The 15,012-nt window shown below is 41.0% G+C and overlaps 1 protein-coding gene across 1 annotated transcript; it reads left to right on the plus strand.

Annotated features, from left to right (window-relative positions):
* Positions 1 to 7,724: 7,724 nt before the first annotated feature.
* zgc:65894 (uncharacterized protein LOC335798 homolog) lies at positions 7,725 to 14,485 on the plus strand. Its single transcript, XM_056272051.1, has 4 exons — positions 7,725 to 7,903; positions 9,012 to 9,120; positions 9,334 to 9,444; positions 13,397 to 14,485. Exons 1-4 carry the CDS (start codon positions 7,847 to 7,849, stop codon positions 14,452 to 14,454), a joined length of 1,335 nt encoding a protein of 444 aa, XP_056128026.1. The 5' UTR covers positions 7,725 to 7,846; the 3' UTR covers positions 14,455 to 14,485.
* Positions 14,486 to 15,012: the final 527 nt, after the last annotated feature.

Raw genomic sequence — 15,012 nt, forward strand, 5'->3', positions numbered from 1 at the left:
ATATCACAAAACAATCATATTATGTGTGTTTTAGGTAACGCTTGAATATACAGCCCGGAAACTGTGTAAGTGAAACACATTTACAGCGTAACTTTCAGTAATTATAGTTTACCTATAAAGTAAAAAGTGTCTACAATAATGGTCAATCATCACTCAATCAATCACTTAATTAGCTCATTAACTCTTGAATGTTAATTTAAAGGGGGTCGCACACTAGTGATGGGAAGTTCGGTTCTTTTCCGCGAACCGGTTCTTTCGGACAGTTCGTTTCAATGAACCGGTTCAAAAAACCGGTTCACCAGTTCTTTTACGTCCTCGCGTAATGACGTCAATTATATCATCCCGGCGGATAAAAATACTTTAAATTAAAGGCATTTGTAATCATAACTTCACTTAAATAATAGTACTCATCGTAATAATCCTCTTGGATAAGTTTCTTACATTTACATTTTGCAAACGAACCCTGTAGCCTACAGGCGATGTGCAAACGCGGATGTTTAACATGTCTTAAATATATAAAGTGCATAAGTGGTCTTCATCATTTTATTTGTAATAAACTTACATTTCGCCGAATTCGGCCCCTCATTTAAGTCCTCGGTTCACCCGTGCTGCGTGCTCATGTATCAGCACATCATCAGTTGGCCGAAAGAAAGTTCTGTTTAGAGACGGTGCTATCACGCATGCTCAGTATCTCCAGCTCATCGGTTCTCCGTATCGAACGTGTCCGAAAGAAACAGTTCTCGGTTCTGTACTGGTGATTCAAGAACTGCAACAACCAGTTCTTGACTCCAGAACCGTAGCATAGGCTGTGTGCTGAGCTGAGAACTGCAGAACTGCTGAATATACAGTCGACAAAACTAAAAAAATCGATGCATGTCTTTCTTCTCCAATATGTTTAATACGTTATGTTTTAACACATTATAAACATTTACTAAGCAGTACTGTGCAGTGTGCACCATTAAAACTTTGGCAAGAGTTTACATCAAATATTTATATCAACTTACTTAGAAATTAAATGAGCAGTTCCTGAAAATATTATTTTAATAAATGTTTAGTTTGACAGTTTTACAATCCATTCATTGTGTTTCCAAACTTTAAAATAATACAGTGATAATACAGTAATTATGTGATAAACATGTTTCCAACATGTTTTATTTTATTACACTTACTGATGTTCAACTAAATAAATACTTAAGAAACGTACATTTCGTCCCTCAGAAAAAAATTGCACGCGTGCTCAGCTCATCGATCAGTTGTTCTCATTATGTCGAACGTGTCCGAAAGAAACAGTTCTCGGTTCTGTACTGGTGATCCGATAACCGCTGTACATGTGCGTTCGGTAGTACGCGCATGCGCAGTATCAGCTCGTGCTCATCACTCTCAAAAACAGCACGTTTCAAACTGTTGGATTTACTGGAGTGAAATATACTCCGGGATATTGGTTTATTTCGAGTCAGAGGGACTGTCAGGCATGTCTGAAAGTGAGTAACTTTAGTAACTTGTGTATCAGCACCAGGGGCGGATCTACCGGGGTGGCATAGGGTGGCAAATGCCACCCTAAAAGAAAGCCTTGCCACCCCTGCTGCCACCCCAGTTGGCGGCAACGAATTAAAAGTTATGGCCAATTTGACAATTTACGAACGCGAATCTCCAATGTCCGACTGCAGTGAATTCGCTCCGTGCATAATATGACGACCGTTGACGTTCGTACTTTATTGTGTGGGCAAATACTTCCGGTGATCTGACCGCGAGAGCGGGAGACAGCGAGAGCAAGAGACAACAGCGACCGAGTTCCATTACCAGAGAGATAAGTTTTCAACCCGACCAAATTTTTAAATGCATATATCATTTTCAGTGTATTTCACCTGTGCGTTTCTATGCTTTATATTACTGCATTTATTTTGTGCAAGTGAGATGAGTAAAGAACATCTTTTTCATATATCATTATCTGTCTGGTGTTTATAAGCAGTAGCCTACAGTATTTTACTACGTGTAAAATATACACAAACTTAGCTATATTAAGTTGTTTGTGTACAGTTAAAAATATAAATGTAAAATATGTGATAATAATATTGATCGAGCAATTGATGTAAGTAAGTAAAAATACATGCGCAGAATTAAGAAAATATTATTTAATATTTATGAAGATAAATTTTAGCCTATGATAAAGCAAACGTGTGAATGTTCACAGGGTATTTTATTTAATATTATAACTATTATTATATAGTAGTGTAATGTAGACAGACACTATATCACAACTAAAAAGAGTTTTGAGTTTTTTTTTTGTTCAATTTGCACACTGAATATGGGTTGGAGCTCTTTATTTTGAACTCTCAAAGTGCACCAGATTGATGAATTTAACATTAAAAAGCACAAAATTTTCTTACGGGGGAGCATGCCCCCGAACCCCCCTAGAGGGACAGAGGTGCACTCTGCACTCACCACAGATTTCCATGGGAAAAACCGGTATGCAGCTTATAGCTTGTTTTAGGATTCATCACTGTGGAGTATAGTTCAACTGAGTATAGTTCAACTTTTAGTATAGTTCAACCCCCAACCCCCCCCCCACACACACAAAACAGATACAAATAATGCCCTTTTGTAGTGTGTTACACATACGATTTCTCATCAAACTGTGTTAACTGTGATTAAATTCAGTATATATACGTCTGCCATGTTGCCACCCCTCAAAAATTCCTGCCCCCCTCTTGCCACCCCATAAATATTTTCCTAGATCCGCCCCTGATCAGCACTAACGCAAGACGCGAACTGTTTCGAACGATTCAGTCCGATTTAGTGTACTGGTTCGACCGGTTCACTAAAAAGAACCGGTTCAAAAGAACGATTCGTTCACGAACCGGCCATCACTATCGCACACCGGACGAGAAGCGCAGCGCAGCGCCGCGTCGCGCAGCGCCAGGTCTTTAAAATTCGAACACATTATTCTCTATGAGTGTACACACACCGGCGGCGCCATACTATGGCGCTGCGGAGGCAGGCGAAAGTATAAACAAGGCTTCCGTCTCCTCGCGGGTTCATACTGAACTACGTCCACACCGCAGACATGTTGCTTCAGACCAAGCGTGCCGCACAAGCCTTCAAAAGTGAAGCCAAAACGTCTCGATCGCCCCCCAGAGGCCGGTCCTAGTATAGGTCATAAGCCCCGCCTCCCCATGTTATTCAACGGGACGTGAGACCAACTAAATAATTAAATTACACTTCACATATCTTTTTTCTAAAGATAGTTTCTGTCATTTAGTGTAGTTTCTATCACGTTGATGTAATTTCAAGTGTTTGTTTTTAAAATAAGTTAGTTTTTAGTTAGTTATTTGATGCTATAAAAACGGTGCTGTGACATCATGATTGACAGCTGTGATTGACAGCTTCTCTGTGCGAAGTAGTCACTGAAGTACCAACGGACTTTTTTTCATAATGTTGACTATGTGGTTAGTAGTTGTATTTACCTTATTTTAACAAGGTACTGCAATCAGCAGACATCATTGGAGAGGAACGGAGCAGACAAGGCCACTTAAGAAAAGTGCAGGGCGTGTGCTTTCGATTGATTCAGCGAGAGTGGGGGCGGGGCCTTGATTTCGCGGCTTTACTTCCTGCTCACGACTGCGCATGACTGGTCCCGAAAACGCTACTGCGCAGACTCAAGTTCCAATATGTCAGCGCCATATCGGGACGCTCTCTCCAATGGAAAAGAGCGAATTGGCGTCGTCCATCTTTTTTTACAGTCTATAGGCTTGTTCGACTTCATGCAGCTCTGCGCAGACCGATCGGCGGCAGACTTGAAGCAGTGCATGCCGGTTAGAAATTTTGTCCGACTTGATACAGCGCCGACGCCACGTGACTGTGACGTATGCCATCAAAGTACCGCGAGAGCGATTCGAGAGTAGCCGGAGAACTCAGCCAGCGCAGCTTCTGAAGAGCGGCTGCTCTGGGCTGCACGAGCTCTGATGACGACACAGCTGTTCCACGATTGGCCGGATTCACCGCATGACAACGATCACGTGCGTTTCGTGTTTATTCTCACACCTTTAGTTCACACAAATCAGTTTTTTATAACAGTAAACACTCTTTTCATGTAGTCGTGATGTTAGGCTATATTGTGTTATGTTTATCAAAATAAAAGTGATTAAAAAACGTCGACTGCACTTCATTGATAGTGGCTATTTTGTAGAGATGGGATTTATGGCTCTTTGAGGAGATCCGGATCTTTGCGATCCGTTCCTTTCAAAGAGCCGTTCAAAAGAACGGCTCTTTTGGCTCTTTTTAAATATTTAGTCAGTTTAAAGAAGCCAGCTTGGGGGAATCTCAGTTTATCCTGGAAATAATCACTGGGAGGAATGATGAGGTGAGATTTGTAGTCAATTAATTAAAACTCAGATATCACACACCAATATCTGAGTTTGAATTATTCTGAAATATTGATTATTACCTCATTTGTCATGTGTGGACTATATTCCATAGGGTTGCACAACATCCCTCTGCTTAGAAAGTGATATCACTATTTTGGATTTACCTTTAGTACAAAGTATGTGTATGTGTAAAGCTATGTTGACTTATGTTATTCATACAATACCACAAGAACATTTTGATAAAAAACAAAAACTATTTAAAGTTGTAAATATATACTGTAGATACAATAACATGAACACAAAATGTAATGTAAATAAATACAAAGCAGTTCCTTTGTATTTATTTACAAAGGAACTTAGTGTTACTTTAGTGTTTTTTTTTTTTTTTTTTAACTGGAGTAACCATGTGACGGCATAAGTCATTGGCTCTGCTCCTACCCAATGACAGCACGTAGGGTTTTTTCCCACTGGAGTACTCACGTAAAGGATGCGCGCGCGTGCACAACTATCATCATGCTGTTAGGCAGTAGCGCTGGGTGCGCCCCTTCCCCTATAACTGAGGAGCTAATTTGTGTGCATCTGTGTGAAACACGCATGAAAAAAGAACGACAGAAAGAACGGCTCCCCTTCAGCCGCGACTCGGCTCCCATCGTTCATGTTTATGAGCCGTTCAAAAGAATCGGTTCGTTCGCGAACGTCACAACTCTACTATTTTGAACTTTATTCTTGTTCAAACAGATGCAGTATGAAGCAGTACATAAAGTATTGAATGAAAATGTGTCTGAAACATCTGTGCATTTGGCAAATATTGAATTTATTTCACTTCAGCTGTGGTAAAGTATACAAACACCACGAGCGGTCACTACGGGAACCAGAAAGTGTCCGACTTCACGTCTCCGTTTGCAGCTCCTCCCCGCCTGCACGCGGCTACTCTCGCCGATCAGTTACATCCAGCCGCAGCCGATGTCGAACACACCTTATGCTTCAGACAAGCACGTGCAGGTCGCGGTTTCTGTTTGCGTCATCACAACATTTCGGCCGTATTGTTTCGGTGATAAAAGTCTTTCGGCCGAAAACCGAAAATGCACTTTTGGGCTATTTTCGGCGGCCGAATATTCCGGCATCCCTAGAAAAAATACTTTCAAAATTTAAGACTTTATAAAGCCGTGATAAGACTTTTTAATAGCCTACTTTTTAAGGGTCTTAATTTTCCCAAAATTGATTTATCACCTTTTAATACTTTTCAAGACCCCGCAGATACCCTGTTACAAAGACTTAAATACAATATAGCCTGCTATTAAAACTATTTGGTCTTATTTAAAATAGAAATTGCAGTTGGAATAAAAGAGTTTCTGTAAGCTTTCTTTTTGGCTAAAGGAGCTCTAAAGTTGCAACCTGATGGCAGTAACTGAAAAGAGAGTGGTACAGAGGATGACACGGGTCAGTACAGATGGAGACTGCTTTCCTGTTTACTGCACAGTTATAGAGATCTACTAGTTCAATCTGCGCGGCCCAAATCATTTTAGACTCCTGTTTGATTTAGTTGAGCTCTTTGGCCTTGACTATTTGATGTTGTTTCACTCTGTGTTTGTTATAGCAAAAGAAAATATGATCAATGTTGATGATAAATAATATTACCATATTGTAACGGCCTGATTTCATCCAGGGTCTCTGGAATCAATTTTAAAGTATCATAATAATCAGGATTTTTACAGCATGATAAATATTAATTTTTAGTATTTAATTAAACAATACAATATACAAACACCTTATACAAACACAAATCTCAAGAATCAGCGCATGAATCTCAATAACGGTGACATGCTTCATGCTGCAATGCATTCTGGGTGAATCATACAAAACTCATCAGTGACTCCCAGGATGCAAAAATAACAGGGACAAGCTAAAAACCTTCCTAATTAATTATAATATTAAAATATATATAATATATATATACGTGTTACTTTTTTGGGGGGAAAGTATCCTATAAGTGTTGTATTTATCATGAAATTGGGATACAAGGGACATATGGGAAAAAATGGTGGCTTTAATCCTCTTCAATATGATTGATGAGTTCAAATGGTGTTATGTGATTAAGACAGCTTTCAAATTGCTATTGTTCAATATTTTAAGGCAGTAAGATCGTTATCTTTATTGGGGACACAAAAGGCTCAGAGAATGACTCAGCTAAGACTACACACGAGCTTCTCTAGAGAAAGATGAGGGAGTGCTGGACCATCTTATCAGCTCTGTTGTCATGGAGATGATTGCGTCATAATGCAGCACTGTTGCCAGTGTTGCCAGATTGGACTGGTTTCCGCCCAATTGGGCTTCTTTTGTTCGGATTTGACCGGAAAAAACGTATTGTCCAAAGAAAATTTGGGCAGTTTTTTTTAAATAACTGGCGTGTTTTCTTGACACAACTGTTTGGGCCGGGTAAGAGAGACCTGTCAATCAATTTGTCGTCTTTGATGTTGGTGATTTTGTCTCATGAGTGACGAGGTTTTAGAGCGATAAAGGACCAGATTTTTGATTTAGCCTAGCCTTTATTCAAGAAAACGCAAAACCAAAGTGGCATAGGCCTAAGTTGCACTGTAAGAATAGGAAACCCAAAACATATAGGGCTAGGCCTAATAAACCTGTGGGAGATGATGACTCAAAGGCTCTTTGTAAATTTGTAACTCTGAAATCAAATCAGAGCACAATTGAATGATTCAATCAGAATCGAAACTGATTATGGGATTATAGCCTAATATGCTACTCCTGACAAGCATCAGTTTTGACTCTGCAAAGTTCTGCAGTTTGTTCTACTTCACGAAATTAGTTCTGTCCGATGTTTAAGTGCAACACAAAATTAAGTGCATTATTATTGGAGTATTGTAGTTTGAATGACACATTCTTGGAGTTGTTTTGTTGCATTTTTGTGCATGAAAATGTGTTAAATGCCTGCTAATTACGTTGCTTTTTCACTTAATTGTGCACTTTTTTTTATTTAAATGGACTTATTCTTACTATTACTGACATAAAAAATTGTTTTTCCAATGATTAATCTGTTAATTCTTTGATTCATTGCCGTTTAGTAGGCCTAAAGACATGTTAGTAATATTTGCTAATTCTCTTTAATGCTTTTGCCCTGTTTATCTGTTTCCCTGGTTTATTTTAATTCTTTGTCATCATTATTTTGTTTTAAGGAGATAAAAATCGTCCTTATCAACCTTGAATGACATGGCAATAAAATTCTATCGCATTGTTTTTGGCAGTTAATGATTTGGGCGGGTTTTCTTGTAGTGGGCGGGCTTTGGTGAGATTTAAGGGTGGAAATCTTCGACCCAATCTGGCAACACGGACTGACTGTTGGATTCAGGCTGACGGGAGCGCGCACTACGCACTAGTCTGGGCGAGACATAATCCGAAGAGGGTGTGAGAACGGGCCATCGAGATTCAACAGATTTACACATTATTTTCACATCTTTCAAGTCAACATGCGTGAGATAGTGCATCTTCAGGCGGGCCAGTGCGGGAATCAGATCGGAGCGAAGGTAGAACACGAAAAATAAACATTTTCATTCGCTTCTTTGTTTTATAGGCCTTTTCATATCTTCAAAATATAATGATTTTTCGCTGTTACTAATCAATCATTTAATGTACAGTTTGTGTTGCAGTTTTCTGAACGTTTTCGAATTCGATGGCTTTTTAAATAGTCTGCAACGCGAAGCGATCGATGCGTTTTTCGTTACACCGTATTTGTTTGATGCGTATGTCTCGCCGGGTGCACGAGAGGGGTGTGGCGGCAGGCTCGCGCTTCAACTCGCCTAAAATCACACAAAATACTGCAAGATTATAATAAATAAGCATTTAAATTATGACGACACGTTTAAAAGAAAAGAAAATGGTCTTTTTTCGTCGTGTTTTCTTTCAATGGAGTAACGTTACATTCCAATGGCGTAGTAGGCGATGCCAGACGTTTGCCAATGTGCATGGGGGATGGGGATGCTCTCCGCTCTTGTTCCTCTGAAATTAGCCTATACATTTCCATCAAATTAGCTCTAAATGCAATATTAAAAGAGTGTCATCTTATATTGTGGTTATTTATTAGCATGTGTTTATTTTTGTCAGTTTTTGTATGCATATTTCAAAAGGGGCGTTTTCTCTCTTATTGCTCAAGAATAAAAAGATGCAATTAAATCAACAGAGGAACTATACAGTACAGCAATTATGTAACGAAGAATGAACACAAATGTAAAATATAATGTTCAATCTTATTAACCCATTGATTTGGCCAGAAAATATAATAATTAATAAATTATATGCATTTATAACCATTGCAATGTTAGCAATGCACCTTTCTAATATAGTGTCTCTTATCCTAATGTGGTTATACAGTGTTCACAACAGATATTGCAAAAAAAATATGATACTGGACAAATATTATATTGCATATTCAAGAGGATTTTGAACTAGGTGTATAATCATCATGCTGAATACAGAAAGCATGCATTTTTATTTATTTATTTATTTATTTATTTTTGACTCGATACATACCTCATGTGATATAATTTGAGACAACTTCCCAGTGGTACCACTAGCCCAGGGCTCATTACACAGCATCAGTGATTCTTCATGGGTTCCAATTTTTTTTCCGCTCAGTTCTGGGAGGTGATCAGTGACGAGCACGGCATTGACCCCACCGGCAGCTATCATGGAGACAGTGACCTGCAGCTGGACCGCATCAGTGTTTACTACAACGAAGCCTCTGGTAAGCACATAACCACCGTTTACCATAGGGAATGTCAAATGTCTGATTCCTGGATTGACCCATTTCAGGGCCCTTGTATATCACAGAACACTCCCATCTTAATACTAAATGTTTTATTTTATTACAATTAACCCTAACTTGTAGACACAATCTCCATACAAACAACTTAAGTCCTTATATTGAGGTGCATTCTTTGGTTGTCTGTTTTCTCAGGGGGAAAGTATGTCCCTCGTGCCATCCTTGTGGATCTCGAGCCGGGAACCATGGACTCGGTCCGCTCCGGGCCTTTTGGACAGATATTCAGACCTGACAACTTTGTTTTTGGTATATAAACCCCCTCCACTCTTATATCATTGCATGCAAACATCTGATTTATTTTTTTAGTGTTGTTATACATTGATTCACTTCTGAATGTTGAAATATCTCAGATATATTTTTCAATGAAACCCGTGCAGACATTTTTATAGTTAAATTAAAGGGATGGCCAGACAATTTTAATTACATTATTGCCTTTACTATTTATTACTTTTTTATTCAGTGAAACACTAGTGAGTTTAGAAAGAAGTCAGTAAGGTCCAGTGTTATTTTGTACCCTGAAATATATTCTTTTTAGATATATATATATATATATGTGTGTGTTCTGCACAAGAAAGAATATCATACAGATTTGGAACAACATGAGTATCCCTTTAAATTTATTTTAAATGAAAGACACAGACTCCTAATGGCCTTGTAAACAAAAATGTTGTATTTGATTAATTTGAGTTTTTCTTATCATTCGTATTATAGTTTATACATTTCTATTGTATTATGCTAATTAGTACCAACTGACAGGCTAATTTAAAATCATTTAGATTGATCAACATTAGAATGAAGGTACAACTAAATTACCTGTTTTTAGCATTTTCTGCACCACTCCTACCTGTATGGATTTCACTAGCATGATTGAATTTAGGCTTTTATTCACATATTTCAACATTGATCAACTCTCACAGCAGTTGTGGTAAACAGAAGCTCAAGCATGTTTGCTTCATGTGCAAGAACCAATGAGGTTCTTTCTCGTGTTACAAAGCACGATTGAGTTTCAGCAAGAACCAATGAGGTTCTTTCTCGCGTGTTACGCATCACGTTTGAATTCAGCAAGAACCAATGAGGTTCATTCTCGTGTTACGCATCACGTTTGAGTTCAGCAAGAACCAATGAGGTTCATTCTCGTGTTACGCATCACGTTTGAATTCAGCAAGAACCAATGAGGTTCATTCTCGTGTTACGCATCACGTTTGAGTTCAGCAAGAACCAATGAGGTTCATTCTCGCGTGTCACGCATCACGTTTGAGTTCAGCAAGAACCAATGAGTTTCATTCTCGTGTTACGCATCACGTTTGAGTTCAGCAAGAACCAATGAGGTTCATTCTCGCGTGTCACGCATCACGTATGAGTTCAGCAAGAACCAATGAGGTTCATTCTCGCGTGTCACGCATCACGTTTGAGTTCAGCAAGAACCAATGAGTTTCATTCTCGTGTTACGCATCACGTTTGAGTTCAGCAAGAACCAATGAGGTTCATTCTCGCGTGTCACGCATCACGTTTGAGTTCAGCAAGAACCAATGAGGTTAATTCTCGTGTTACGCATCACGTTTGAGTTCAGCAAGAACCAATGAGTTTCATTCTCGCGTGTCATGCATCACGTTTGAGTTCAGCAAGAACCAATGAGGTTAATTCTCGTGTTACGCATCACGTTTGAGTTCAGCAAGAACCAATGAGGTTCTTTCTCGCGTGTCACGCATCACGTATGAGTTCAGCAAGAACCAATGAGGTTCATTCTCGCGTGTCACGCATCACGTTTGAGTTCAGCAAGAACCAATGAGTTTCATTCTCGTGTTACGCATCACGTTTGAGTTCAGCAAGAACCAATGAGGTTCTTTCTCGCGTGTCACGCATCACGTTTGAGTTCAGCAAGAACCAATGAGGTTCATTCTCGCGTGTCACGCATCACGTTTGAGTTCAGCAAGAACCAATGAGGTTCATTCTCGCGTGTCATGCATCACGTTTGAGTTCAGCAAGAACCAATGAGGTTCATTCTCGCGTGTCATGCATCACGTTTGAGTTCAGCAAGAACCAATGAGGTTCATTCTCGCGTGTCATGCATCACGTTTGAGTTCAGCAAGAACCAATGAGGTTCATTCTCGCGTGTCATGCATCACGTTTGAGTTCAGCAAGAACCAATGAGGTTCATTCTCGCGTGTCACGCATCACGTTTGAGTTCAGCAAGAACCAATGAGGTTCATTCTCGCGTGTCATGCATCACGTTTGAGTTCAGCAAGAACCAATGAGGTTCATTCTCGCGTGTCATGCATCACGTTTGAGTTCAGCAAGAACCAATGAGGTTCATTCTCGCGTGTCATGCATCACGTTTGAGTTCAGCAAGAACCAATGAGTTTCATTCTCGCGTGTCATGCATCACGTTTGAGTTAAGCAAGAACCAATGAGGTTAATTCTCGTGTTACGCATCACGTTTGAGTTCAGCAAGAACCAATGAGGTTCTTTCTCGCGTGTCACGCATCACGTTTGAGTTCAGCAAGAACCAATGAGGTTCATTCTCGCGTGTCACGCATCACGTTTGAGTTCAGCAAGAACCAATGAGTTTCATTCTCGCGTGTCATGCATCACGTTTGAGTTCAGCAAGAACCAATGAGGTTCATTCTCGCGTGTCATGCATCACGTTTGAGTTCAGCAAGAACCAATGAGGTTCATTCTCGCGTGTCATGCATCACGTTTGAGTTCAGCAAGAACCAATGAGGTTAATTCTCGTGTTACGCATCACGTTTGAGTTCAGCAAGAACCAATGAGGTTCATTCTCGCGTGTCACGCATCACGTATGAGTTCAGCAAGAACCAATGAGTTTCATTCTCGCGTGTCATGCATCACGTTTGAGTTCAGCAAGAACCAATGAGTTTCATTCTCGCGTGTCATGCATCACGTTTGAGTTAAGCAAGAACCAATGAGGTTAATTCTCGTGTTACGCATCACGTTTGAGTTCAGCAAGAACCAATGAGGTTCTTTCTCGCGTGTCACGCATCACGTATGAGTTCAGCAAGAACCAATGAGTTTCATTCTCGCGTGTCATGCATCACGTTTGAGTTCAGCAAGAACCAATGAGGTTCATTCTCGCGTGTCATGCATCACGTTTGAGTTCAGCAAGAACCAATGAGGTTCATTCTCGCGTGTCATGCATCACGTTTGAGTTCAGCAAGAACCAATGAGGTTAATTCTCGTGTTACGCATCACGTTTGAGTTCAGCAAGAACCAATGAGGTTCATTCTCGCGTGTCACGCATCACGTATGAGTTCAGCAAGAACCAATGAGTTTCATTCTCGCGTGTCATGCATCACGTTTGAGTTCAGCAAGAACCAATGAGTTTCATTCTCGCGTGTCATGCATCACGTTTGAGTTAAGCAAGAACCAATGAGGTTAATTCTCGTGTTACGCATCACGTTTGAGTTCAGCAAGAACCAATGAGGTTCTTTCTCGCGTGTCACGCATCACGTTTGAGTTCAGCAAGAACCAATGAGGTTCATTCTCGCGTGTCACGCATCACGTTTGAGTTCAGCAAGAACCAATGAGGTTAATTCTCGTGTTACGCATCACGTTTGAGTTCAGCAAGAACCAATGAGGTTCTTTCTCGTGTTACACAGCATGTTTGAGCTTCAGCAAGAACCAATGAGGTTCATTCTCGCGTGTTACGCATCACATTAGAGCTTCTGAAAGAACCAATGAGGTTCATTCTCGCGTGTTACGCATCACGTTTGAGTTCATCAAGAACCAATGAGGTTCTTTCTCGCGTGTTACGCATCACGTTTGAGCTTCTGAAAGAACCAATGAGATTAATTCTTGTATTACGCATCACGTTTGAGCTTCTGAAAGAACCAATGAGATTAATTCTTGTATTACGCATCACGTTTGAGCTTCTGAAAGAACCAATGAGATTCATTCTCATGTGTTACGCATTACGTTTGAGCTTCTGCAAGAGGTTTGTTTTTCACACGTCAAGCAGATTTGGTTGAGCTTCTGTTTATGCTCACTGATCAATATTTATATGTGAATAAAAGCATTAATTCAATCTGTGCATCATATAAGTATAATAAAAGTCTAATGGGTTTGGAACAGCATAAAGTTAAGTAAAGGTAGACAGAAATGTAATTTTTAGGTGAACTAACCCCTTAATAACTTTGCATCATAAAACGCTAATGGATTTTGTGTCCTGCTCGTTCTGTAGGTCAGAGCGGAGCGGGTAATAACTGGGCTAAGGGTCATTACACGGAGGGCGCCGAACTGGTGGACTCTGTGATGGACGTGGTTCGCAAGGAAGCTGAGAGCTGCGACTGCCTTCAGGGCTTCCAGCTCACGCACTCGCTCGGAGGAGGAACCGGCTCCGGCATGGGAACGCTTCTCATCAGCAAGATCCGCGAGGAGTATCCCGACCGCATCATGAACACCTTCAGCGTGGTGCCGTCTCCCAAAGTGTCGGACACGGTCGTGGAGCCCTACAACGCCACGCTGTCCGTCCACCAGCTGGTTGAGAACACAGACGAGACCTATTGTATCGACAACGAAGCGTTGTACGACATCTGCTTCCGCACGCTTAAACTTACCACGCCCACGTACGGCGATCTTAACCACCTCGTCTCGGCCACCATGAGCGGCGTCACCACCTGTCTGAGGTTCCCCGGACAGTTGAACGCTGATCTTCGCAAACTGGCGGTCAACATGGTGCCATTCCCTCGCCTGCACTTCTTCATGCCCGGCTTCGCTCCTCTCACCAGCAGGGGGAGCCAGCAATACCGCGCGCTCTCCGTTCCCGAGCTCACCCAGCAGATGTTCGACGCCAAGAACATGATGGCAGCGTGCGACCCGCGCCACGGACGCTACCTAACCGTGGCCGTCGTTTTCCGCGGACGCATGTCCATGAAGGAGGTGGATGAGCAGATGCTGAACATCCAGAACAAGAACAGCAGCTACTTTGTGGAGTGGATCCCAAACAATGTGAAGACAGCGGTTTGCGACATCCCGCCACGCGGGCTCAAGATGTCGGGAACCTTCATCGGTAACAGCACTGCCATCCAGGAGCTGTTTAAGCGCATTTCCGAGCAGTTCACTGCCATGTTTCGCCGCAAGGCTTTCCTGCACTGGTACACCGGCGAGGGAATGGACGAGATGGAGTTCACAGAGGCCGAGAGCAACATGAACGACCTGGTGTCCGAGTATCAGCAGTACCAAGAAGCCACTGCCGAGGAGGGAGAGTTCGAGGAGGAGGGTGAAGAAGAGGCCGCCTGATCGCCATCTCGTCCGCCATCTTCTGATTCATCTCCTCTCAAGTCAAGTCAAGTCTCATCACCTTTATTTATATAATTTATATAGCGCTTTACACAATACAGTTTGTTTCAAAGCAGCTTTATAGTAATAATGGGAAAATGATGCATTCCGGCTGTTGTTCAGCTCGAGTCAGTTCAGTGTTGATTCAGTTTCGTTGTAAAGATCATCAATTATTAAATTTGTTCATTTCATCTTTTAAGCAGTTCTGCAAACAAAATTAAATTCATCGTCCAGCTCTGCGTTAGTGCAGTCGGATCAATAATATTGTTGAGTAGTAAATATCTCAGTCCAGTTTTGTTAAGCAAAGGAAATCCATTCAAATTCTTGTGTGATTCTAACTCTTCTGTGATTCTAGCCCTTTCCTCATTTTGTTAAAATGACCATGGATTCACTGAATAAAGACGTGACAAAACTGAAAAAAGTCGTGCTGTGTGACTCAACAGACCAAACGTTCTTGAAATAAATGTAATAAATGTAACAATGTCATCATGATTTTATGAGTAGGTCATTCCTGGGATT

Source organism: Rhinichthys klamathensis, unplaced genomic scaffold, assembly GCF_029890125.1.
Source record: "Rhinichthys klamathensis goyatoka isolate OS25496 unplaced genomic scaffold, OSU_Roscu_1.1 h1tg000330l_1, whole genome shotgun sequence".
In the NCBI taxonomy this organism is placed as follows: domain Eukaryota; kingdom Metazoa; phylum Chordata; class Actinopteri; order Cypriniformes; family Leuciscidae; genus Rhinichthys; species Rhinichthys klamathensis.